The 27,236-nt window shown below is 40.0% G+C and overlaps 2 protein-coding genes across 2 annotated transcripts in view; one reads left to right on the forward strand and one right to left on the reverse strand.

Annotated features, from left to right (window-relative positions):
• SHC4 (SHC adaptor protein 4) overlaps window positions 1–27,236 on the forward strand; it is a 124,580-nt gene that overhangs the window by 76,343 nt on the left and 21,001 nt on the right. The window contains exons 5-9 of the mRNA XM_030318232.2: window positions 6,620–6,673; window positions 10,951–11,002; window positions 19,415–19,538; window positions 21,330–21,501; window positions 23,604–23,664. Of these exons, the coding sequence (XP_030174092.1) occupies window positions 6,620–6,673; window positions 10,951–11,002; window positions 19,415–19,538; window positions 21,330–21,501; window positions 23,604–23,664 (463 nt within the window). The remainder of the gene's footprint in view (window positions 1–6,619; window positions 6,674–10,950; window positions 11,003–19,414; window positions 19,539–21,329; window positions 21,502–23,603; window positions 23,665–27,236) is intronic.
• On the reverse strand, window positions 1,192–2,934 carry EID1 (EP300 interacting inhibitor of differentiation 1). The gene has a single exon (XM_030318233.1). It carries the CDS (start codon window positions 2,858–2,860, stop codon window positions 2,285–2,287), a length of 576 nt encoding a protein of 191 aa, XP_030174093.1. The 5' UTR covers window positions 2,861–2,934; the 3' UTR covers window positions 1,192–2,284.

The following is a 27,236-nucleotide window of genomic DNA, read 5'->3' on the forward strand; positions in this document are numbered from 1 at the left end:
CCTATATACTCATAAGCTTTTTAAAGTTCTCTCTACCCATTCCACATCCCCACCCACTCCCCTGTTCGCAAAATCAGGACCAGAATCGCTATAGAACTCCTTTTTTAGTTCCCATTTAGCCAAGATTTGAACCAGCTAGGCTGTTTCCAGTACGTGTTAACGCTTAAAAGACATAAAAAGTGATTTTACAATTCTAAAAGGGGTTTCTTTAGTAAATACAAACAAGTACTAATTTCACTGCTCTCAGATTACTGCCTGTTTTTCCAAGACCAAGGAACCAACCATCAGAAGTCAGTTGTGGAGTCCAGGTCTTTATCCTGTAAATGAGCCTTCAGGTCCAACAGGGAGCAGTTTTCTTTTCCTTCTTCTTGCTCCCTCCTTAGTCTCAGAGAGGAACCTAATCACAGATTTCCTAATCACACTTCCTGGTATGAAGACCAGTTTTTGATTTCCTGACATCTTTATCTGGAGGTAAATGCAATTGGTCAGTGCTCCTTGTGTACTGGCATCCTTCTCCACCCCCCCCCCCGCCCCGCCCCCACCAAATTCAGTTAATTCACATCATACAAGCAATTATCTATCCAGATGCATCTAACTGCAGCTACAAGCCTTTTGAAAATGTAATGAAAGTGAGTCATGAGAGAGGCAGGATGAAGAGGGTTAAGTGCTAACATCTCACCGCCTGTTTGTTTCCCCATGTATCTATCTATCCTTCTCCTCACCAAGCCTAGTGTTTATAACCCTCAGTCCATTTTTTTTACAGAAAAGAACCCACTCCCTAAAAGGTGACTATAACATAAATAAGGTTGAGTTGTGCTGTTGTATTGGATGTGTCCTTTACTGCCATAAGGTCTTATTGATCTTAAGACCTACTGATGTACTGTTTATTGGGCACAACTTTCTGACACAATTTTTAGTCTTATGCAACTTCAGAACCTCAATAACCACAGCAATATGTTTGTTAATACGACAGGTTTTCTCAGGCTAGCAAATTCTCTTATAGGAATTTACAAAGTTTAATATCCACAAATTAACTTATAAATCAGGTATTTGAAGCTGGAACACTTTCCCATGTAGTGGTTAAATTTAAATCATAAAGTGGTTTCGGTAATAAAATAAAATAGCATAATACGATAAAAAGTAGGATTTCAACAAAGTATGTGAACAATACTATTGGCCAAACAAACAAAATACACAGAACAAGAAATTTTATTATCTCGAATGCTGGTGCATAACCAATAACAAGCTTCATTAGAGGAGGAGACAGAGGGAAACTTCAGATACTGATGAGGATTTCTGGGCAGGTTTAAAACCTTTAAAGATTGAGGGCATAATTGTTCAGTCTTTTTTTAGATGCAGGGCTTTCCTTTTACTTGACATTTTCCCTTTGACAGTTCTTATGTTATGAAGTTCAACCAAAGTCTTTCACCTGTAAAGTTAAATGAAAAACAGAGAGCGAGTAAAACAATTTCTCTAGTATAAGAGAGTTAGAAATAGTTTTGTTTTCTTTGTTCTTTCACATATTTTTTAATATCTAAATTTGAAATTTTACTATGGATATTTTTGAGTTTTAAAAATGGTTAAGACAAATTTTCTGGAATTATGGATCATAGTAGCTTTATAAATCATCAAGATACATGGACAATCAAAATTTCAGATGCTCTTGAAAACACATTTTGAGATATAGCACACCTGATACATATTTCTTTTTGGGTTTGCTTATCCTTTTCGGATACTGAAGAACACCCAATTTATTTTACACTAAAAAAATGTAGCCTTTGATAATTGGCTTGGATAGACCATAAAGTGGAATCTTCAGAGTTCTCTCAGTGGGCTTTCAGTCCAAATAACTCAGACATCTCGTGTCCTAAACTGGATGTATTACTTTTTCTCATGTAATTAATATCATTGGGCTCTTGTATTGGCAGTTTGTCTTGACATTACCTTACTCTCGCAAAACCATCCCTTACGGTGAAGTATGAAAGATATTTTCCCCAATGCAAGGAGAATAATCTGGATCAATAACAAAGTCAAAGCCACAGGTGTTTCAGGAAGGTTCTTGAAAACAGATTTCCACAGTCCTAAAATGCCTTTTCTTCTTTAACAATTTTTTCTTTTTCATAACTGTGCAGTCACTGCCCTATTCTATTCTGCAAAACAACGACAAAAATCTTTTTTTGAAGATTAAGTTTTTCATTGGCACGGTACTATCTGGAATGAACCCAAAAGGCAGTGGAATGTTGGGTCTCTCCTCAACTTTTCCTCCTCTTTTAACAGCATTTAATTACTCTCTATCAATAATCTCATCACAGCCGAGTTCTTCGGTCAGACGATTGACAACCATAAGTGAAAAAAGCTCTTCGATAAAAGCCAACTGATCAAACGGGGTCTTCTCATAATGCATTTGAAACCCGCCATCCAGGGCTGCTTCCCTTGCTCTGGATGTTCTCAGAAACATCTTGTTGGCTTCTTCAAGGGCCGCTGATACTCTGTAGCCCGCACCACTCAGCTGCTCCTCTTCCGGATAATCGTAGTCGTCCTCCCAGTCATCAAATTCCTCGCCCTCGTCCTCGCTCTCGAAGTCAGGGCCTGCGATCAGGCCTGGCTGCTCCCCAAGGCTGGGCCGGTTAGCAAGGCCTCGTTCCCCCTGCGGCTCCGCCATTGGCTGGGCCGCCTCCTCCTCCATTGGGCCTTCCTCCTCGAGCTGTGGCTGGGCCCCGTTGCGGGAGGCGTTCGGGGATGGCTCCCGGCTCCCGCTGCCTACCTCCATCTGCGGAAGGTCACCCTCGCCAAGCATCACATCCATCTGCAGGTCATTGCTCTCTTCATACAGCTCGGACAGCTCGTTCATTTCCGACATTGTACAAGCTGCTCAACCTCTCGAAAGGTGTTTTTGCAAGATCGGAGCTACGCGGCCGAGGGGTTGTGCGCGTGCGCAAACGCCGTGCGCCTGCGTGACCCTGTGCGTGTGCGCGACCCCCAAACACCGCCTCCCGTTTGGCGTCCCCCTCGCGGGGGAGGTCCCCGCTCTTCGGAACCGTGGTGTATGTTTCGGTCCTTTGGAACTCCGTTAGTAGACTCTACGTTTAGAGAGTTACGTAATCTCCGCTTTCCCTAACTGTTCTGCGCATTATGATGCTGTAAACTTGAAAATCCATAACGTGGCTTCTGTAACTATGCTTAGTGCTCTTCCTCCCCCTTCGCCCTTCCGTTCTCTCCTGCTCCTTTTCCTCCCGCCCCAGGCAATAGCATCTGCTCCAACTACCTTTGGTCTCTGCGCTTATGACTTCTAAATCCCCACCTCCAAATCACAGTGTTCTCAACATGCTGACAACTGATCCATTCATTCAGCCCTTCTGCTTTCCCCATAAAAAAAAAAAAAAGTTAAATTCGCAAATAAGCATATTATCTATCTTTTTAAAACGATAGTATACTGAAGAAGGACTTGGTTCCATTTATTTTCGCAGGAGGTTAACTTTCCACCATAATCAGTTTGGTGTGTATTCTTTAAATTCTTTTCCTCTGCATTTATATGGACCTTTATGTCCTCGTGGAAAAATCTTGTGTGTGTATGGGTTTTTTTTTTTTTTTTTGCAAGTCTTACCTAACTCTTCAAGCTACAAAAAGCACCTCAGCAATGACTTGAAGATTTAGCTTTGTTAGTATACATAGATGAGTCTTTTTTTTCCATAGCATTCCATTTGTATAGCTATTCTATAGTTGACCTAACCATACACAAGTGATTTCCGATTTTTTGATATAAACTATGGGTAATGTTTCTATGTGCCAATGTTTCTACAGAATAAATAACCTAGGAGTGGAAAGGCGGAATTGTAGAGCATGCATACTTTAGTTTTAATACATACTGTCATACTGCTCTCCAAGATTGCTGTACAGATTTCAGCTCTCATCAGCAGTGTTTGAGAATATCCATATCCTTGCCACACACTGTTTTGTTGAGCAATTTTATCAATTTAATGATACCTTGTTTTATTTTCCATAGCCTTGATTTCTTGGAGATGATTATTTTTCAACATGTTTATTGAACATTTGTGTTACTTATGAAAATTAACTGGCCTTATTTTTGGTTTATTTTTTTTTCTTACTGATTTGTAGGAATTTCTTATAAACTATATGAATACTTTGTTTTACATGTTGCAAATACATTCTCCCTCCCTGTTGTTATTTGTCCGGTTTCAGGTGTCTCTTCTCCTATAAAAGTTTTAAAATGAGTTTTCATGTAAGCCCTTCAAATTGAAGGGTTTTTTTTCCTGTATATCTTTTTTTTTTATTAAGTTGGATTTTCCTACTTCAAAGATCACAAGCATGATCTTTTATTTTTCTTCAATGTTTGCATACATTTTGTTGTTAAAATTTTTTTTAATGTTTATTTATATTTGAGAGAGAGAGAGAAAGACAGAGACAGCGTGTGAGCAGGGGAGTTGCAGAGAGAGAGGGAGACACAGAATCTGAAGCAGGCTCCAGGCTGTGAGCTGTCAGCACAGAGCGCCCAATGCGGGGCTCAAACCCACAAATTGTGAGATCATGACCTGAGACGAAGTCAGAGGCTTAACGGACTGAGAAACCCAGGCCCCCCATGCATAGGTTTTTTTGTGGATAAAACATTTATTTATCTAAGTACGATAATTACAGGATTCATTTATATATTTTTTTACACATATACAGCTAATTCAGCCAACTTCACTGATTTAATCACTGTCCTTTGTTGGTTGTTTGGTGCCACATTTATCATATTAAAAGAAAACAAATGTGTGAGTTTGTTTCAGACTTTGTATTCAAACGAATTTCTACAGTGTTACAATATGTCTTGCTGATAGGAAAAATCTTGTGTCTTTGTTCTTTAAAAGATTGCCTTAACTCTTCTTGCACATTTGTTCTTCCATGTGAATTTTAGAAGTAGCTTGAAAAGTTACCCGAATGATATAGATGGAATTTTTATTTGAGTTGCATGGAATTTACAGATTAATTTGGGGGAGAATTGACATTTTTACAATATTGTCTTCTCATCCATAAAAGTAATATATATCTTTCTGCTTGTTTGTGTCTTATTTATACCCTTCAATGAAGTTTTCCAAAAAGGCTTATGTGATTCTTACTATTTTATACTCAGGTACTATCATAAAATGTACCCCTTACTCCAATACAATGTCTAGTTGGCTATTGCTGGTATGTGGGAAAGACATTGATGTTTGTATATTGATTTCTTTTTAGTAATCACTTTTAGCTGAAATCTAAACATAGAAAACACAAATACAGAAAAGTGCACAAATCTTAAGTGCGCAGCTTTGTTATCACAAAATGGACATATTTGTGTAACCGTTACCCAGATCGAGAAACACGATTTTCAGGATTCCAGAAAACCATTTGCTTTCTCTTTCTTTGCCCTACGAGCACCACCGTTCTGATTTCAAACAGAATAAAATATTTTTGCCTGTTTTTTGAACTTTATATAAATTAAACCATGTAGTATATATTCTTTGTGTGTGTGTGGCTTCTTTTACCCAAGAAATATGTTTTGTTTTGTGTGTGTGTGTGTGTGTGTGTGTGTGTGTGTGTGTTTGCTACATAGTAGTCCATTGTTTAAATATCACAGTGATCATCATTGGGATTGATTCCAGTTTGGACCTATTACAAACAGGGAGTAATTATCTTTCTTGGGAAGGTTTTTGGTGCTTGTATTTACGCAATTCTGTGGATCTACATCTAAGAATAGAATTGCTGGCTATCTTATATAAGAGTATCTTATACTCTTGTATACATTATGTTAAACATTTCTCAAGACAGGCTTAGCCAATTGGTGCACAGTTGGTATTTTAATGAACCTTCAAAGCAGTATGACAAATAATTCTCTGTCAGTTGGTCATTACTCTGTGATTTCCAAATAAGCAAGCCTAAAATCTCAAGAGGCAAAATCTCAAAAGAGGTGGTCTTCTCAGCTAACTAATGCAGTTCACTTGGATAGTCTACATCATATTGAAATTCTTAATGTTAGTGCTTTAGTATGCTTTTGGTGATGAATGACTGAAACCCAATTCAAGCCAACTTATATAAAATTAAATAAATAAAATAGAAAAAAATGCATAAAAACTAAAGAGAGGGGGGAAATGTATTGGTTAAAGTGATGAAACAAATATTACCACCAGATTTTTTTTTTAACTCTCAGCTCTGATACTCTCCAGAGGGAAAACTTTGTTTTTCCATCAGGCTTTTCCCACATGGCAGCAAAAGATGAATCCCAGAAGCTTTGGACTTAAACTAAGGTCCTTAATGGCAGAGAAAGATGCATTCTTTCCTATTATCTGTCTCAGTTCCTCCCCATGATATTGACTGGCTTTGCTGTATCCAGAGGGATGGTGTTTTCTGATGGCCTAGGCCTGGATCCTGTGTCCAGCCATAAGGAGGGGGCTGGTGAGACGGGCTTGTCAAACCTACTTGAACCTTATGAGATTAGTACAGAATGTGGATGGAGTAATTTCCAAAGGGATGCTGAGCAGGCAAAGACAAAACATACAAATGTACGACCATTACTGTTAGATTGTATGTAACTAGGCATTTAATTTGTAGCATCATACATGTTTAATTTGTTTATGTTTTACAGATTATTGCAAATCATCATATGCAGTCTATTTCATTTGCCTCTGGAGGGGATCCTGTAAGTATAGATTTATAAAATTCCTTTTTATAAGAGTTAAAAGAACTTCCATGTAAAGCATGTTAGCCGTTACATGTCTTTTCCAGTGTTTTATTACAATTTGTGAATAGCTATGTGCATTCAAAAATTTGACTTTGGTAAAATAGTTTCCATTACTTATTTTTAAAATGTTTGGATTAGCAAATGAGCTAATAATTTTCCATTGTGTTGTTAGTCATGGAGCTATCATCCGAGACTGTTCTTGTAGGTAACAACTAAGTCATGGAAATCAAGGATGTCATACATGTGTTACCAGTCCTCCCTCAGCCTCTTCTTCACACAGAGTTCCAGGCAGCTCCTATTAGGCAGTTGGACTTGGAAATAGGGGAAGCCTGTTTGCCACTCTGGCTGCCAACTGAGGCAACTATGTCCAGTCCAAAGTGAGCAGCCAGGTTTGCAGAAATTCACAGAGGGAACACACAGCTGGTGGGAGAGAACTGCAGTTCCTTCCTCCCTAGAGGCCACATGGTGCTCATTTCCCACGAATTGTGTGAGACGGTGCAAGTGCTCTGTCTCCAAGCCTTCTTTACAGAGTGGAGGGTCATTCCCTGACTACCTACCACATCACTTCTGAACCGGAGTGGAAGAAGAGAGGCATTGAAGTTAGGAAGCCTGAGACTGACCAAGAAACAAATCTGTTTGAACTGAGGGGTTAGAAGGAAGATTTTGCTGCTTCATGATATTATGACATTTTTCTCGTACCTGCAAACATCCAGAAGCTAGAAGAGGACTGAGTCTGACTTTTAGAATGATTGAACATCAGTAAGGTCAAGAAAATATATCGGGAGCACATGCAGATTTTGTTCTTACTGCCAATGTATTGCCTTCTGTTCTGCTGAGCATTTATTATTAAAGATTGTATCCTTCAGAAATGCGGCAGTAAAATCCAGTGTAACGGCTGATTTTTTTCTAGCCACCACATTTAGTTTCTCACTTCCAATTGAGGAATAAAATGTAGGACCATAAACGATAGGACATATAACTCAGAAATCCAGGAGAGGTATGGAATGGTAGTAAAAACTAAATCTGGCAGCTGATGTCACTGCAGAGTTTTGACCTCTATGCTAAATATTCAAAAGGAAAAATTATGGTCTATCCTAAAAGGAAATAAAGTTCCAAAGCTACTCTGTTGTAATCGTTGCTTCCTTTACTGGCATCTAAAGTATTTAAGCAACTTTCTTCACTTGGTTGTTGGTATAACCTTTTAGTGTGTGAAATATATAGTTAAATGCTATTCACATTACCCTATTCTTAAAAATATTTCAGTAATTACTTGTCTTCACACTGGCTACCTGTGATTCAAAATATTTAAGCACGTCAAACCTAGACACCCTGTCTTCAGAACCTGTTTGAAGCATATGGAAGAAAAGCAGTATTTATAGTAGGACTTCAGATCATTGGGATTTTTTTTTCTTTTATTAATGGATACTTAATTTTCCCCTTAGGCTTCTCTACTTCCTCACCTTTCTGCTTTGGGCATAGTTATTTCCAAATGAATATATTAGTTCCATGGTGCTATTTAATTAATATGTAAACCAGATTTTAAGAACTCTACCTCATCCTCAAGAGATTCCGTGGATGGCTAATTATGGATTCGTTAGCAAACAGGGGGTATGCAAAAAGCCTAGCACTTAGCTGCAGTGTGAGCCTGGTACTGAATCTGAACTCCCATCCACCAAGCCTTGTAATTTTGCCTCAACGGTGACAACCAGGGACTTGTTTGGTACAGAGAGGGCTGACTGAATCCAGCCTGAAGAGGCCAGCATTGTCTCTTTTATTCCTAACCCATTATAGCTCAGTCATCCACGAAGGAGCTCAAATACTTTCCTTAAGTTATTTAAAGTAATGAGTTGTATAAGTGAAGTGCTAAAAATATTTACAGACATTTGCTCTAAATTTCCCTTTCAAGTTTCAAGAGTTGTTGTCATGTTCACATTGGCACTCAGATCCTCGTTTACCCTAGGCATGCCCTGCATGACGTCTATCCTAGTTGTCCCAGTCCTAATAGATTGTCTTCATGTGCCTTTAGTTCTTTAGTACTTTCAACCCACCAAAGTACTGTCCAGAAACAAACGGTAAAGAATTCCTAGCCGCTGTGGGGAAGTTTGTACCTATTGATTTGAGTGGGGCCCCTGTGCTCTCTGCAGCTGGAAAGAAAACCTGCAATTCTATTTAAAATAAAAAACTGGGGCAACCATAAGCATTGGCATTCAAGGTCCCCCAGATGAACTGCCAGGCTTTGGAGTCAGGGAGACTTGACTTATTTAGTCTCTCTTAGCTTCAGGGTTCTCATCTGTAAAATGGGGAATGATCACCCTTGCCTCACAGTGCTGCGAGAATTCAGCGAATTGATGTGTATAACCTGCTAGTACCATGCCTGGCACCGCGTGATAGGGGATAGCTATCACCACTATTGCTAGCACATGCTCATAGCTTTGTCTGTTAGAAATTTACAACTTCTCAGCTAACTAGGTGCAAGAAGCTAAAAGTCTCCGTGGCCCAAAGTAGTACCCTTCTTTCCACCAGATTTCCTCCAGAGTTTAAAAAAAGATTAGCTGTTCTTGGAGTGCCTGGGTGGCTCAGTCGGTTAAGCATCTGATTTTCAGCTCAGGTCATTATGTCATGGTTCATGGGTTTAAGACCTGCATTGGGCTCTTTGCTGACAGCTCAGAGCCTGGAGCCTGCTTCAGCTTCTGTGTCTCCCTCTCTCTCTGCCCCTCCCCTGCTGGTGCTCTGTCTCTTTGTCTCTCAAAAATAAATAAACATTTCAAAAAATGAAAACAGTTAAAGATTAGCTATCCTTCCTTCCCTCTTGACCTTTGCTCACCCTCACCTTTACTCTCTTCTCAAAGACAATTTACTTGTCTTCCTCCCGTCAGCCCTTAAGACAGTCATTCGTAATGCTTCTGTATCTAGAAATACTTTCTCTTTTTCAAAAATGCATTACAAGTATGTCACAAATATATTTTTGTATATATTTTTTTACTATTTGTGCGTTACTTTTAACATTCTTAAAATTCTCCCAGATATTTACAGTTACTGATTTTAGAACTGTAAGACTGTTGGAGACGGTTTTGAGGATGAAGTCCCACAACCTCTTTCCCACCATCGAATGCGCCAACCCATGTTGCTGGCATCATTACCATCCCTTCAGTTTTAAAAATAGCAACCAAGTCCCCAGCAACTGTGGCTTTGCCTCTAAATTAATATAAAACAAAGCTCACAGATATGACCTTATTTATTTACAAGATATCTCAAGCCTTTTATCTTTTAGCAGAAGATAAATTTATTTAGGTGTTTGTTATTTTTTAAAATAACTGAAGACAAGTTACGCTGACCCTGAGATCTGCTTCCTGTGTGTTTCACTGTGGGTTATTAAGTGATTGTCCTTGAGGGTATTACAAACGGGTTTTTATTTCCTGCCAGTTGATTGCATCTTCCCTCTGGAGAGTCATACTTCTAATCTGCAAATGGCATTGTGTGTATTTTTTTCCCTGAGAACCGAGATAACAAAAAGCATCTTTAATTATTAAGATCTTATCATTCATCAGTTTACTGTTTTCAATAAAAGTCAGAATTACCAAGTGGCTTTTTGCTTGTTTTTACAACGTCAGCAACACCTCTTTTTGAAATCTTTAGGGTTTTCATGGGTTCTCGTTTTCAAACATGATTTTTCCTTTCTATATATTGATCAGATAAATGCTTTGTATTTTTGCTTTATTTCTTAACTTGCACTGCACTCGAGCGAGCTAACAACCACAAAAACCAATGTGTCTCTTTAATTGACTTATTTTCTGACAAACATGGTGTCTGTCTGGACAACTGGGAAATCATGGTGCTGCCTCCCAGTTTATGACTCCTTTGTGACTGCATAACCCCTGGTATTTCAACTTTCAAAACAGGAGAGAGTCATGGTCCCTTACCATTTTTTAAGAATATCTGTACCAATATATTCCCTATCTGGATTCCTTTTTATTCTTAGTGAGTAAGTATCACTAACTCTGCCTCTAAATTTTTAATTTTCAACTTCTCTCTCCAAGGGACAGAGAATCAGGACTCCACAATTGCTAAACTACCCAGTGTATATTTATGTTCCCTTTTAGGGTGCTTTCCTTTTCTCTTTAAATAGAAACATTTGTATTTAAGTCCGTACCTCAGTATCATGTCCTAAATGTACTCTTATCTTTCAACAGTACAATCCATTCATTTTAAATGCAATTGTTTTCCCTTTTTTATAGGATACTACAGACTATGTTGCCTACGTAGCTAAAGATCCAGTTAATCAACGAGGTATGGAAAGCAACTTCTAGATTTTCTTAAGAACTGGTATATACCAACTTTAAAATGTAACAAGGAGTTTTTTTTTTCAATATACAGGGTAATGAGGATCACTAGAGTGCTGGATTGGGTTCTAGAAATATTATGTGAATTTGAGTTGGAAATAAATAGCCCAGCTAGCAGAGCAAAGTAGAAAAAATTATGTAGCTGGGATTTAGATCCCGGTCGTCTGACCAAAAGGTTTATTATCTTTTGTATAATCAAAAGACAAGCTGTTCTGGTTATAATAATAGAAGGAGCTGGCTGCTGCATCCCCAATGGATGAATGAACTACATAGAGACCCAAGCCAGTGAGGTTATTGGCCCACATTAGTCACAGCAAGTGTGTGTGTGTGTGTGTGTGTGTGTGTACGTGCGCATGCACCACACATGTATGTTGAGCCCGTACCTTTGCTGTTCAAGAGTCTGACGTGTCATTTTGAGTGTTTGGCTTCTTCTCATGTTTTGGATCTCAACTTAAATGTCTCTTCTTCAGAGAGACCTTCTTTGAATGATAGCCCCTCCTATCTCCAATAGCATATCCCACCCTTTTGCATCATCATACTTTATTTCTCTTCTTATTAACACTAACCCCACATTTTTGTTATTTTATTTACCATTTGTTGATGTGTTTAATGTCTTTCCTTTCTACTGAAACCTCCATGAGGGCAGGAACCTGTTTACCTTATTCACTGTTGTTTCCAAAGCACTCACCCCAAAGCCAAGCATATAGGTGTTGGAACAAAAATACCTATTTTTGTTGAGTATCTCAGTGAATGAAAGAGTAATTTGATTGGATTTCTCATCCCAGGATTTAGCAAGTTTGCCTAAAGAAACTCATCTCCCAGTCAAACTTTGGATGAAGGGCTGGAAGTTCCTTAGCTCATTGGACCTCTTTAGACAGACATGGTTATTGTTGCTTCTTATCCGTAACTCTGGGACATTCAGATTCCTCGTAGGGATGAGTCTTAGGTTGCTTCTTCTCCTTGACTAGAACCTATTAGGGTGGCATCCTCTGCCACCCCAGGGATAGAGTTTCTCCCCCCCCCCCATTTTATTACTTCCATTCCACATGGAGTAGCATTTGGAAATTCAAAGAGCTATAAAACAAAGATGGAAATGTACATGGTATGCTGGGGGTGGAGGGCAAATGAATAGAACATATTTACTAGAAAGCAGATTGGATGCAGAGAAAAAGATTTCTAAAAGGCATCCAGAGGGCTGATAAGTAGGCACTTAATCTTCAAGCAAATGGGTGGAGAATTCTGTTGACAGAGCAGAGCTTCACAAAGATTGTTTTGGGAGCAGGATGGATTCAGGAAGAAACGTAAGACAGGGAGATCTATTTGGAAGCTATTGTCATAGTAAAAAATGAAATGATAAGGGGCACCTGGGTGGCTCAGTCAGTTAAGCTTCTGACTCTTATTTTGGCTCAGGTCATGATCTCATGGTTCGTGGGATCAACCCCCACCTTGGGCTCTGTGCTAACAGCTTGGAGCCGGCTTGGGATTCTCTGTCTCGCACTCTGTGTGTCTCTTTCTCTCAAAATAAAGAAAACTTTTAAAAAACGAAATGATGAGGACCAGCTGCTAACACAAGACCTGACATGTAGTAGATACTCAGTAAATGCTTGCCAAAAGAATATGGCTTGATGACATGGAAAGGAAGAAACAGGTGACAAGTACTACACAATACTCGGTTGAAACTGACTCATTGTAAACTGTACAATGAAGAATGGATAATCACCAAAGGTGAGTAGGAGAGACAGGAACTAGTGAAGGGGAACGGGGGTGTAAGAATGAAATACAACAAAAGATACCAGAAAAGAGCAACTGCTTTTAGTTAAGCCTGAGTTTCCCGAAAGAGTAACTGCATGCTATTTTGGGGAAGGCCTCTGAACAACAAAGTCTTTTCTCTCAACCTGAAAAGACAGGGTGAGAGAAAGAACAAATAGATCAGGAAATCTAGATGTTTGGTAACTTTACCATCAGTCGCTGAACAGCTCAGGCATGTCATTTCTTTTCAGTAAGCAGTGGTGAGGAGTTCTAAGATTCAAGTCAGTCGCTTGCTTTCTTCTTTAGGGGAATGGATGTACCTGCAAGACAGATGACTTAGAAACAGAGTAATTTTCTTGGATTACTATGTTAGCATTTCATCATCCTTATGCCTCCTTTTTCAGTCTCTCATTCCCTTTCTTACTTATCTTGGTTATAGAAACTTCTGTGAGAAACCACTCTGTTGTCAACATACCCCCTACTTGCACAACCCTGTGGTGTTAAATCCTTTCAACTCACCTCAGCCCCTGGACTTTAATTTCTGCACAGAGGTGCTGACATAATTTTCAAGCCCACAAATAATTATTAATTACATGCTAATATGAAAGGGGCTGAACTAATCATTGTGGAGGAAAACAGTTCCTGGCTAGCCTGGGCTCATCATTTAATGGCAGAGAGAAATAGGATGTGCCTGGAGAAGGAGGGGGTCCTGGACAACAGTATGTGGAACATAGCAGGGGCTCAGTCGAGATTTGTGGGTGAAAAAGTCCTGTAATGAGAGCTTGGGGCTATGTGTTTGGGTGGTATGTGAGTGTGTGTGGAAGGCTGGGGTTGCAGAGAAGTGAAGGAATAGAAGTAGGGGAGCCATGGCCAAAGAGATAGGTCAGAAACAGAGTGTAGAGGGCTTTGAGTGCTGGTCAGAAGGCCACTGGGAGCCATTAAAAGATTTTGAGCTTTATAGCCATTATTCTGGCTTCTGCCTTTTTGCTGAAATTGCAAAGTGATAAGTTTTCTGGCATTTGTATCTGTGAAAATGATACTGGAGGACCGAAAACAGTCTGGAATTGTAGAGTCCAATTTTGAGGATATCTCATTAGTCCTGGGCAGGAGTGGTAATGTTTACATTGCACTGGGGGAGGAAGGGACAGTTTGGACAAATATGGGAACTAATGGAACTTGGCAACAATTTGGATATAAAGGTTGGTGAAGAAATAGAAATCAGATATTCCTGAGGACTTAATGAGATATTATATACAATGCAAATATCCCCATATGTGGCTCCTAGTAAGTATATAATAAATGGTAGCTATTATTATTATCATCATCATCATCATCATCATCATCCTTGTGATTTGGAGCGGTGTTGCCATTAAAGAAACAGGGATTATTACAAATTGGAAACAGACAATCCACTAGGGAAATAGGGGAAAAACATTTACCATTTATTGCATGCCCACCATGTGGCAGGCATTGTCTCAATTCATCCTCACAACAACTCTCGGAGGTCGATATTAATTTATTCCTTTGGTTACCAAAGCAAACACTGGCATTGAGAAAGTGAGATCATTCTCCTAAGTTCAGCCAGCTATTAAGCAAGTGAATCAATTCAGGGTCCTGAGCACATCTTTAAAAAAGAACATTACAAGGCACCAAGAAACATTTAAAAGTTTTCAAAAGCTTACTAGCTACTTCGTTAGGAATCAACTTATAAATAGATCTCATATTTCATCTTCAAATTTTAAATATTGAAAAAAAGGTAAGATGGGGGTTAGAGTAGTAGTTTTTCTTAACAATGCTGGTAGGAGTATAGATCCAAACATTTTGGAGAGCAAGATGACAATTTGTACCCGAAGTCTTAAAGAGGGAAGTACTTTTGAACCAGCAATTTAACTTCTAAGGAAATAATTAGGACATGCACAAATACTAAGCAATAAAGATTGTTGTCATATGTTATTTATATAACAGAAAAAATTAATTTAATATTCATAAATCGCAAATTATTTAAATGAACCCATAGGATGTACTACTATGCAACAATTTATAGCTAGTGTTAGAGGGAATAATGACATGGGGAAAATGTTGGCAATGTTATTAAGTGCAAAAAGGAGATTGTGAAATAATGGGTATAGCATGACCCCAGGTAACACTTTGTAGGGAGATATACTTAGAAGAAAGATTGGAAAGATTAAAAAGAAAGAGATGCCAAAATATTAATAGTAGTTATCTTTAGATAGTGAGATTTACATAATTTTTTTTCTTGGTAGCTTTTTATTTTCTATAACTCCTGTAATGAATATTTATTGTATTTGTAAAAAAGAAAAAAAATGTTCTAAATCCTTGAATAAATAAAGAAAATAGTGAAACCAGAAAGAAGATGTTACAGAATTATCTAATGAGTTTGGTTCATCTGGGGAAAATGTTCAGCAGGCAGGAGAAGCTCAGGGTCGGGGAGGCGGAAAGGTGGGAGTAGAGCTGAAGGGGATGGGAGGGAGTGTGGGGGTGGGAGAGACAGAGAGAGATAGAGAGGGAGACCAGACCTTCAGGTGCAGGTTTGGAAAAACTGCCTCATAGCCCTAAGAGTAAGCAAGATCACTGAAGGAGGAACCAGGAAAGAAGAGGGCTGAGGCTCTCCGGGAGTGGTAAGAGGAGACCATAAAGGGCCAGAGGAGTAGTCAGGAGGAGGAGAGGAAATCAGGAGATGAGTATCACCTGAGAAGGAGGAAGAGCAAATTTCTCCGGGAGAAGACACCTTGGAATAAGGCACCCCAGAAAGTCACATACTGAAAAGGAGTTAGGGGGCATGAAGGCAGAAAATAACCTTCAGTGTGCCAATGAACAGGCCCTAGGTGCCCCTGGGAAGCAGGATGTCAGTGGATGGGTAAGGGACAGAGGGCGGGACCTCCAGGATGAGGAAGAGCGAAGCTGTCAGGCAGAGGAGTCCAGGCTCCTTGCTAAGAATCCTGAATGTTCCCACTATCTCTCATCTGCCCAATTCACTTTTAGCATTAGTAGATTCAAGTCGGGGCAGTTGCTCCTTTTTTTTCCATCTCTGCTGGGACCCTTTAGTGAACGCCTCATTTTATAAAGGGCCTTTTCTGTAGAAAAGGTAAGTCACTCTAAGAATGTTTTGAGTTTACTTAGTGACTAACACAGCTTGCCCCGTAATACATATTCTCTTCACCTCTCATTCCAAATATGTAGTAGTCCAGGGAGGTTTAAATAGTTTCTCTGAATCTGGTATGTGAAGAGGCCCCAGTCTACCTGGGTGTATATAGGAAGGCCATGGTTTTCAGTCTCTGAAGAAAGTTAAAAAAAATGTTTTTAAAGACCACAAAAATAATTTAAATTAGCCTGTTTATTTACATTTATGGTTATGGTTATAAAATATATGGACTACTGTCCTGGTGACATCAGTTTACTGTGGACTGACGGCTGGCTTACTTCTTTGGGCGGAGTTCTAAGCGGGGAGGACTCCTTGCTTCAGTACCACAGCACCATCTGGTGGTTGACCTGAGAAGCTGCGCTTTTGAATTTCTAGTTTATTAAAAAATGCAAAAACAGAAACAAAACAAAAACACCCTGGTCTATTAAAAATAAATATAAAACTAGTAAAGAAGGGCCTGTTATCCTCTAAGAAGAGTTCTCAGCCTCTTGTCCATGAACATCCAATTAGGAAACCAAATGAATAAAGTTTGAAGAATATGTATCTAAGATTAAAAAAAAAAAATCCTCCCTAATATAGTGCTTGATACCCAGAGGTAGAGTTATGGGTCTGTCTGGCTATGAGGTGGAGGGAAAAGAATTCATATCTGCATCTGATTCCATCTCAGACCTCCATGCAAAGTTATCATGTCACTGGAAAGTCACATTCTTTTTTGGCAGTTGGGGCTTTTTATATACTTGTCTTTCTACCTTCTCGTTAGCTAAAGGTTGGTAAATTCTTGGCCAACCTGGCTGCTTATCTAAGCTTCTGGAGATGGGTCTAACACTGGGAAATGGGCACACCTGTGTTTGATTCAAAGCCCATCCCTATTCTGGCCCATGACCAACCTCAAAAAGAACCAAGACCATTTTCGCAGAGTGGTGTGTCTGTGAATACCAACAACAGCACTATCACAACATGTGTGTTCACTGGAGATAGTGAGGCTGTACAGAACGTCTGCACAGGGTCAACCTTTCTGTCCAATGTCATTCCTTTCATGGTGCCGGGCACCACTGTTTGTCGTCTGATCTTCTCAGAAGAAGTAATATGGCAGCAATGAGGTCATCCAAAGCAAAGCAGAATGTGTTGGTAGCATCAGTCCAGGAACAGGACCAAATGCTCAAAGTATCAGAATGAGAAGAGTTGAGATAAGTAAGAACATTTTAGATGTGAGAAGTGGTAGAGGTCGGCTGGTGGGTTTAGTTGTGTCCTTCCTTCCTGAGTACCCACGTGCCACAAGAACCCACATGCCTGTTCCTCAGAAGGCTGAAGCTACCGTGACAGATGAAGGTTGGGGTCTCCATAAAGCAATAAGGGACTTAAAAACCATCAGTGCCCTGGGGCATCTGGGTGGCTCAGTCAGTTGAGCATCTGACTTCAGCTCAGGTCATGATCTCGCAGTCTGTGGGTTTGAGGCCCGCGTCGGGCTCTGTGCTGACAGCTCAGAGCCTGGAGCCTGCTTCAGATCCTCTTTCTGTGTGTGTGTCTCTCTATGCCCCTCCTTTGCTCTCTCTCTCTCAAAAATAAAGAAATAAACATTAAAAAAACCAACTCTATAAAAATTTCATTTAAATCCTTTAAATGAAAGTCAAGTCAATTCTGGAATCAGAATTATTTGAGATTCTTTGAGATTCTTATTTTTTTAATTTACTTATTTTGAGAGGAGAGGGCAGGGAAGGGCAGAGAGAGAGGGAGAGAGAGAGAATCCTAAGCAGGCTCTGCGCTGCCAGTGCAGAGCCTGATGCGGATCTCAGACTCACGAACTGGGAGATCATGACCTGAGCCAAAGTTGGTGGCTTAACTGATTGAGCTACTTAGGAGCCAGCTCCTTCTTGAGATAATTATAACATAAGGCTAAGAAAAGAAACACTGTTGTAGGTACTACTATTGTGTACTTTTATAGGCTCTGAAAATTCTATCAGATGTCAATGAATTGCCTTTTACTTTACATACATACAAGATCCTTTCCAAGAGAATGCAAAAGCATAAAACCATGCTTCCAAGTCAGCACAGTTAGCTCATTCCATAAAGACAGCTCTCTCTCCTCTCCTTTGGTGTCCCTTTTAGTAAGGTGTCCCAGTGTTGGCTCCACAGTTCCTGAGACCCAGGAGGCTTCCTGGGCTTCTATTCTAATTCCCCATGCACTCGCTTAAGCTGTTCTCAGAGAATAGCTAACAGTTTTTACAGCGTTCTTGTGTATATTTAACCATTATTAAGCTTTTTCTCATCCCTCCATTCTTCAGGCTATACAAATCAATATGTATTTTAAAGATTTTACTTCTCACAAGATTTATTGCCTTTATCTTTAAGTCATCCTGATGAAACTTCCATTTCAATTAAATCTCCATATTGCAGGGCCCTAAGCAAGACCCCAGACTCTCATCGAAGCAAGAATGATATTCCATATGGTGGGAGGTGAATTTATAGTCTCTCCACATAAGCTCCTGATTTTATGTAGCAGCAGCAGCAGCAGATTTGCTCATTTGTGATATTCTGTCAGCTGCCCCCTCCATAATTTATTTCTTTAAATTACTTGTGAAAATCTTCCTCTTCCCAGTACCAGCTTCTCAGAGAAAGTATCTAATAAAAAATTTTAACATCTTCTGATCATGCCATTGTCACAAAATCTTGTTTTTAATGCTTAATGGAGATAGTTCTTTAGTAGGGTTGTGAAGACAGGGGTTACCATACCATCACTGATTTATAATAGCAATGACATGGGGCTTCTGGGTGACTCAGTCGGCCGTGTCCAACTTTGGCTCAGGTCATGATCTCGCGGTTGATGAGTTCGAGCCCTGCCTCGGGCTCTGTGCTGACAGCTCAGAGCCTGGAGCCTGCTTTGGATTCTGTGTCTCCCTCTCTCTTTGCCCCTTCCCCCACCTCAAAAATAAATGAATGTTAAAAAAATTTTAAAAATAGCAATAACAGGGCAAAGGGGTATTATAAAGCTCCTGTTTTTGCCAGCAGCTCATCCCCCACTTTGAGTGATGAGAGAAGGTTTGGAAAGTTATATTTTTGCAAAGACAACAGCACAACCACAAGCCTTCCTGTCAGATTGCTGCCCTCAGCATCTCTGGTATTGAATTCTAGAGCTAACATTGAACGTGAGTCACGTTATTGGTTAGGATCAATCTGGTTTTATAAAAATGGGGGCCCCCCAAAACCTGTCTTGAAACCAAAATCTGTCAGTGTTTTGAGATATTTAAATGTAAACTATGAATGGTTTTTTCTCTTTGATGCAAATGAAATATGAGGTATTCTTTTCTGCCATTTCAGAGCTGAAGAGAGCTTATAAACCTACTCCCTTTTATTCAAGTACCAGTTCATGTTCTGGAAATATTTTTACTTTATTATAACCTTTTCTTGTTGAAAATTTATTACAGTTTCTTTTTGTTCGTCCACTTGCAGCCTGCCACATATTGGAATGCCGCAGCGGAATGGCCCAAGATGTCATCAGCACCATAGGGCAGGCTTTTGAACTCCGGTTTAAACAGTATTTGAAAAATCCTTCTTTGAATACTTCTTGTGAAAGGTCAGCCAAGAGTTCTATAATTATTTGACTTGCTATATTTATTTTGCTGTATTTTCAAATTAATATGGCATTTTCAAACTGACTAATTGAATTAGTAAATTTTTTCTTACAAATAGGCAGTTTCAGTACAAACTAATAATGACATTTTCTATTTTTCTTTCTCTTGTATTTGTCCAGATATTTACTCTTGCTTTGTATCAAAATTAAAGGAGACACTCCAAGAAGGGGTCTTCCCTGTTTCTCTGATATCACACAGAGCTATGAATTAAGTAGTATCATAAAATAACAGATATCAAATGTCTCAGAATTGTTTCAATCCCAGATCCCATGCATACCACTAAAAAAAATATATCGAGAGGTTTCTGGGTGGCTCAGTCAGTTAAGCGGCCTACTTTGGCTCAGGACCCCATCTCACAGTTCATGAATTCAAGCCCCGTGTTGGGCTCTGTGCTGACAACTCAGAGCCTGGAGTGTGCTTCAGATTCTGTGTCTCTCTCTGCCCCTCCCCTGCTCATGCTTTCTCTCTCTCTCTCTCTCTCTCTCTCAAAAATAAATTTTAAAAAAATTAAAAAAAATTTTTTTTAAATAAAATTTAAAAAAATCAAGAATGAAGAGGGAAACAGTAGGAATCAAATGTCTATAGCAGGAATCGCTGTTAGTTTGCTAGTTTGCAATGTAAATAGATGAGTTCCAGTTAAACTGTGGCAGGGCTGGCAGGTGATGTGACCCAAGGATCTGGTTGTTCTATCTGAGGCGCAGAAAGTCTACAAGGAAAGCTGAGCCCTTCAGGCCTGACAGCCTCCAGCAGTGTAGAGTACAGTGAGCAGAATTCATACCCAAGAGACAAAACTCTTGGGTACTTTTAAATGCACCGCCCCCCCCCCCCCAGGTTAGTTACTTTGTGTATTAACAAACGTTGGGTTTGGAGATCTCCCTTTTTAAGGTGGTCTGGGGTAGCAAAGGAGAGGGGGTTACTAGGAAGCCTTGAGGTTGAATTTTTCCCAGGATAACACTTACATCCTAGTGCTATCACTTTGTTGACAGGTAACGAACCCGACAAAACTGTGTGGCTTGTCAGTAGAATCAGTTCAATCCCAAAGGACTTGATTTATTCTTTTTCATAAGAAAGCTACTAATCCCAATTTGGAAGAAAAGTTGTTTGTTTTGTTTTTGTTTTTGTTTTTTTTTTGCCCTGTTTCGGTTTTTAAAACAATGCATGTTTACATAAATCTACCCACTTGCACATATGGTTCTAATATTTCTTTATGAATCCCATATACTTCTCCAGATTTGTGCAGGCGAGATGGCTGGCCATAACTCTCTTATTTTTTTCATCTTAGTTTCACAAACTGGGCCAGGCCCCCTGCCCAATATCTAATTTTTTTTTGAGCAAAACATTTCCAAAATGGTATAATCCAAACATGCTGAAGATACTAGGAAAACTTTAATTTTGTATCCTGCTGACATAGATGACTTACATTCAAGGAGTGTGTGTGTGTGTGTGTGTGTGTGTGTGTGTGTGTGTGTGTTTCTCTTAATCGCTGGGAGGAGACACAAAAGCATCACCCTTGGCACTTTCCATTGGCTTGCCCCACTTTAATTGTCTATGGAAAGCTAAACAACCATCTGGTTGCTTCCATCCAGATATTTGACATCACTTAAGCACAGCTATAATTTAAAAACATGAATGCAGCATTTTTCAGGATGATTTGCATGGTTCTGATCCCTCTGCCTCCCCTACAGCATTTGAATTCCCACCCAGTCTCTTGGGGATTCTTTTTTCCCTTGCAGTGAGGAGGTGCCTCTTGATGGTCCTGCTGTGGAGAGAGAAGATCATGAGTATTACAATGAAATCCCAGGGAAGCAGCCACCTGCAGGTGGTGTTTCAGATGTGCGCATCAAAGTCCAAGCCACAGAACAGATGGCTTACTGCCCCATACGGTGTGAAAAGTTGTGCTATCTGGTAAGTAATGCTTTATGGTTACCGGAACTTAGCAATGTGATTCTGTCTTTGTCACTAGAGAGTTTAATTTGAGTTTCCAAATGCTAGCTTAGAGAAAGTGCCTCCCTCAGTACTGAGCCAGAGAATGAATCACTGTCGGAGCCTGCACTGGACCATTTTTACTCCAAATCCACCCCTTCCTCACTGCCTAAGTGGATGACTTCACATCTCCTTTCACTGGGAAGATGAGGGCAGTCCAACATGTTACATTCAACTTCACCTTTCCTCGTCTCCACGTCTTCCCGTATTCTCCTTGCTTCTCGTCCTTAGCAACTGCCTTCACAGCCAATCCTTCCCCTGAGCTCCTGATCCCATCCCCACCTTCCAACTCTCTGCCCTTGTTCTGTCTGTCTATCAACCCCTGTCTCAATCTTTATTTTCTCTTTGTCTACCAGTATCTTCTGTCTGCAAATGAATTTGGATTCCTCCAACCAACTTACAATGTCTCACCTCCTTTTACCCACAAACTTCTAGAAACCATCATCTCCATCCCAGTTTTTGCATCAACACTATACTTCTAAGATCTGAATTCTGCTTGACAACTTGATAGAAATTACTTTTACAATGGTCACCAATGGTTTTTTGGTCACCGATGGTTTCATTGCTAAATCAATTTTCTTCTTCAATGTTCTGAGTCTGTCTACAGAATTTGATACCCATTGGCTGCCTCTCCCTTAATTTTAGAACTTCTGTTAGCTTCTAAAGCAGTTCTATTGTGTCATTCTCAACCCCCATCTCTAGTTGCTTCTTTTTTCTCATTTTCATGTCTTCCAACATTTTATTATGAATGTTTTCAAACACACAGAAAAGTTGAAAGAATTGTACAGTGAACACTCACATACACAACCTAGATTCTACAATTATCATTCTACTAAATTTACCGTCATCTTATAGAGCTGTTTCAAAGTAAGTTACATATTTTCTTTTTATATTTTATTTTCTTCTACCCCCTCCCCTTCAAAACCCAGCCCCCCACCTTTTACCACCCTTGCTCTGCCCTTGGCCTTGCCCTTGGTTTCTCCTCTGGCATGCCACTTGTATACACAGTCTTCCAGCTTCTCTGTCTTCAGCCATTACTTATCTCTCCAGCTGTAGTGCCATAAGCATTACATTACTTGTTTATGTAAGATTGAATTCAGCATTTTCTCCTTGACTCCAAACCAGATTCCTCTAGTGACTTACTCATGTTTAATTAATGACACTGCTGCTGTTTCATTAATCTGCAGTCTTTTGTTTATCTCACACTTTGGACTCCATGTCAACTCAGTCTTCAAGACTGAAGATTCTACCATGAAATCTTTTGATAGAATTTACCCAACCTCTTACATTACTCTTGTACCTTTCTAAGTTCTGGCCTTCATGTGCCCAGATGATTCTGAAAGCCCCTTCCTTGTCTCCAGTTTCATTCTCTCAAACCCTTCTGCATGGTACTGCCGGATTAATCTTTCTAAAGGATAGATGTTGCCCTTCTCAAAGGCATCAGTGATCCCATTCCATTATTGAATTGTATATATCTATATATATCTATATCTATATATCTATATATATCTATATATCTATATATATATATTAATGCAACCCTCTGATGGATGACATTTTTAAGGATGGAAAGTGAGCCCGGCACAAACCTCATTAGAGTAGTGCTCCAATCTGCCAATGCACTGTTAGATAGAGGCTTGCTAAATACTGAGAGTTTATACAAGTGTCCTGGAAATCACACTTTCACAGTTTCTGGCTGAGACTTGGATTGAGTCCTGGAATAGGACCTCCCTAACAAAAGCAGTGATGCTCAGGATGCAGGCCTTACATCAGCAGCCTTTACAACCAGCTCTGCCTCAAACCCACCTCTGCAGCCCCCGCACAGTGCTCTATCTTAGGAGTCTATGTTCCCCATGCAAAATCTCACCTTCCTTTTGTTACCTGTCAGACACTAACTATGTCAGAAAGTGGAGCTGTCTGCTGTATTCTTCCAGGACTGTTATTAGTGTTTTGTTTGTTTTTTTTGGCAAGTTTATGAACGTATACCATGTTTGTAAATGTCTCACAATTTGTTGTTCGTGCAGCCTGGAAACTCCAAGTGCAGCAGTGTGTACGAGAACTGTTTAGAACAAAGCAGGGCAATAGGTAGGTACAATTGTCCTTCCCCATCTGCCACTCTTGTTGTTCCTTGTAAGTCATATGGTTGTGTGTGGCCTTGGCTCTGAAATACTTCATGGGAAAGTCAGGTGTATAATGCTTCAGCTGCATCCCACGTTCTGAGAGGCCCAGAATGCCACATGTGTGTCACTTGGGAGACTCATGGTTTCCCCTCACTCTTGTGTGCTTGACCACACTGTCATTCTACCTCCTGAGGTCTTTGATTGCTTTAACATCATGAAAAGTCTCGCTGAAAAGGTGTTTTCTCTGCTTAAAACTCAAGACAGCTCCACTTCAAAGAAGATCAGACGTTAAGCTAATGTGAAAATTGATGCTTGTCAAGTCCATTAGGATTAAGATAAAACCTTTTTTGTCTGCTTGGCATCGAAAACAAAAAGAAATCTGAAAGGTGAGAGTCCCAGTTAGGGGCCAACTACCCCACATTTCCCAGGGCATTCAGTGTCTTATTACTGGATGCGATAATTGATGTGGGGCACAACTTTTCCACAATGCAAATGTAGAACATCACCTCTCAGATTGGAAGTATGTTTTCATAAAATTTTGCTGCTAGTTAGTCATTTAATACTTATAAATTGCTGAAAGTACTTATTTCTTTGGGAAGCAAAGTTTTGCAGCATTAGAGGAGTGGATAACTGGATGATATAAATAATACTGTGGGGATAAAGTTGGATAACCACACGTAGGGACTCAAATTAGCAGGAACTTGCCACCTACAAGGTAGTCACCTCCAAGGATACTTGCATACTTCTTATGGAATTATGCCAATGTAATCTATTCATTTTATTATTTTTTATACACAGGGGATACATGAGGATTTATTGTTTTAGGTACAGCTGTGATTACTACCTTCCTCTACCATGCAAAAATAGTAGGAGTAGTGAACTAAGACAGTATTGTTAATTATTTAAAAATATGGTTCGTTTTTAAAAATTTTTTTTAATATATGAAATTTATTGTTAAATTGGTTTCCATACAACACCCAGTGCTCATCCCAAAAGATGCCCTCTTCAATGCCCATCACCTACCCTTCCCTCCCTCCCAACTCCCCCCATCAACCCTCAGTTTGTTCTCAGTTTTTAAGAGTCTCTTATGCTTTGGCTCTCTCCCACTCTAACCACATTTTTTTTTCCTTCCCCTCCCCCATGGGTTTCTGCTAAGTTTCTCAGGATCCACATAAGAGTGAAACCATATGGTTATCTGTCTTTCTCTGTATGGCTTATTTCACTTGGCATCACACTCTCCAGTTCCATCCACGTTGCTACAAAGGGCCATATTTTGTTCTTTCTCATCGCCACGTAGTAGTCCATTGTGTAAAAAATATGGTTCTTTTTGATAGACATTAAAATCCTCGCCATTCTTTAAAGTTACTTAGAATTTTAACCTTTTAGTAATGTGACTACAACAAATTAATGGTAAGTAAAAATGTGTTTTTACAACTGTGCTCCCTAAGATCTGTATTCCTCCCACCTTCCCTCCTTTTCCTTATTTGGAAATCCCTAACCTACGGGTTTAAAAGTCAGGAACCTACCACATGTGCCCTGTAATATTATAATCATTTTGTACCTGTGCTGAGGCTCACTTGGAAATATCTCCACATGCTCTTTGATCTCATTCTATATTCTTCATTTATTCAACACATCATCTGTGACTACAAGGACCTCTTTAGAGTCTGGCGCTGTGCTAGGCGGCAGGGATGGAATCACAACTGGTACTCATATCATCTGTAGTTTAACAAGTAAGACACACCTAAATCAAATGCTTACAAATAGATGGATGTTTCAAAGCCTAAGATGTTATGGGAACAAATACCAGGGAAACCTAACTTAATCTGAGGGGCTCTATGGGTGTCTAGGTTGCACAGTAGGTTAAGCATCTGACTTGCAGCTCAGGTCATGATCTTGAGGTTTGTGGGTTCGAGCCATGTGTTGGGCTCTGTGATGACAGCTCAGACCCTGGAGCCTGCTTCGGATTCTGTGTCTCCCTCTCTCTCTGCACCTCCCCTCCTCACCCTCTGTCTCTCTCTCCCAAGAATAAATGTAACTTTTTTTAATCTGAGGGGCTCTAGGGGGTCTCCCTAAACTTACCTCTACAACAAAACAACCAAACCAGGACCTGAGGGATGAATGGGAATTATCCAGGCATAGAGAAGGAAATGGGAAAGGAGGGGAGAGAGAGGGAGAGAAAGAGAAAAAACAGTATGAGTGGGAACCAGCATTCCTGGTTTTTCTGGAATGTGCCAGGACCGATTCCCAGATCATTGCACAGAGAGAGTACGGAGGCGAGATAGATGAGTCTTGGACATAGGATAGAACCCTGAGGAACATTTATAAAGGAATTAATAGATATAGAGGTATTGTTTCAATCTTATTTAAGACATTTCTTTTTGTAAGTGTAACCTTGTCATAGAATCCAGTTTATTGTTTCTATTTACCTTGGTTTTATTTCTCCTTTAAACCAACAAACGATGTAACCCCTTATTCTTTCATGGTTTCTATATGCCCTAAGCCAATATAAGCAAATCCAAACTTATGAACAGACTTTTTTCATAAACCTTTATTTGGAGTCTGGAACATATTTTTCTAGAATTAATTCCAGAATTAATTTTAGCCATGATGGCTATCTCCTAGATAAGTACACCACGTTCTACTGTTCTGGTTTGTCTGTACTGAAGCTTAAATGTATATTTTGTGATGACAAACACACCAATAGAAAATTCTATAGTAAGTGCCTGTTCTTCAGTTGCACTCTGACTGTGGGATAGCCTGGAACCAGTACAGAGCTGCCTTCCTTGTGGTGGCCCTAAGGTAACAGCTCATAGCTGGGAACCTTTAAAGATCTTGGGCTGGTGAGAGATGGTGTTTGTGGTTTTGAAAAAGTCCTCCAACTGCATACTTTCTTCCCCTGAAAATCATGGAGCAAAACCTTATTTCCTTAGGAAAGCAGGTTCCAGGGCGCTTGGGAGGCTCAGTTGGTTAAGTGGCTGACTTTGGCTCAGGTCATGATCTCGCAGTTCATGGGTTTGAGCCCTGCATCGGGCTCTGTGCTGACAGCTCAGACCCTGGAGCCTGCTTCGGATTCTGTGTCTCCCTCTCTCTTGGCCCCTCCCCTGCTCACACTCTATGTCTCTCTCTCTCTCTCTCTCAAAAATAAACAAGCATTAAAAACTTAAAACAAACAAACAGAAAAAGGAAAGCAGGTTCTAAGTTCCATCAGGGACCCAGAATGCTAGGAGGGATTGAAGGACTTGACCCTTGCTCCACAGGCCACAACAATCAAGGCTCCTCCTATTGTGGTAGGAAGGACTTTAGTACTACAATGTCCATTCATCCACAGATACCCAGAAATCAGATGTTCCTATCTTGAGGCCTGCCTGTGACTACTTGGGCATATGTTGAAAAACTGATCTGAGGGACACCTGGGTGGCTCAGTAAGTTGAGCATCTGACCTTCAATTTCAGCTAAGGTCATAATCCCAGGGTCAAGGGATTGAGCCCTGCGTCGGGTTCTGTGCTGAGTGTGGAGCCTGCTTGGGGATTCCCC

This window comes from Lynx canadensis, chromosome B3 (genome assembly GCF_007474595.2).
Source record: "Lynx canadensis isolate LIC74 chromosome B3, mLynCan4.pri.v2, whole genome shotgun sequence".
In the NCBI taxonomy this organism is placed as follows: domain Eukaryota; kingdom Metazoa; phylum Chordata; class Mammalia; order Carnivora; family Felidae; genus Lynx; species Lynx canadensis.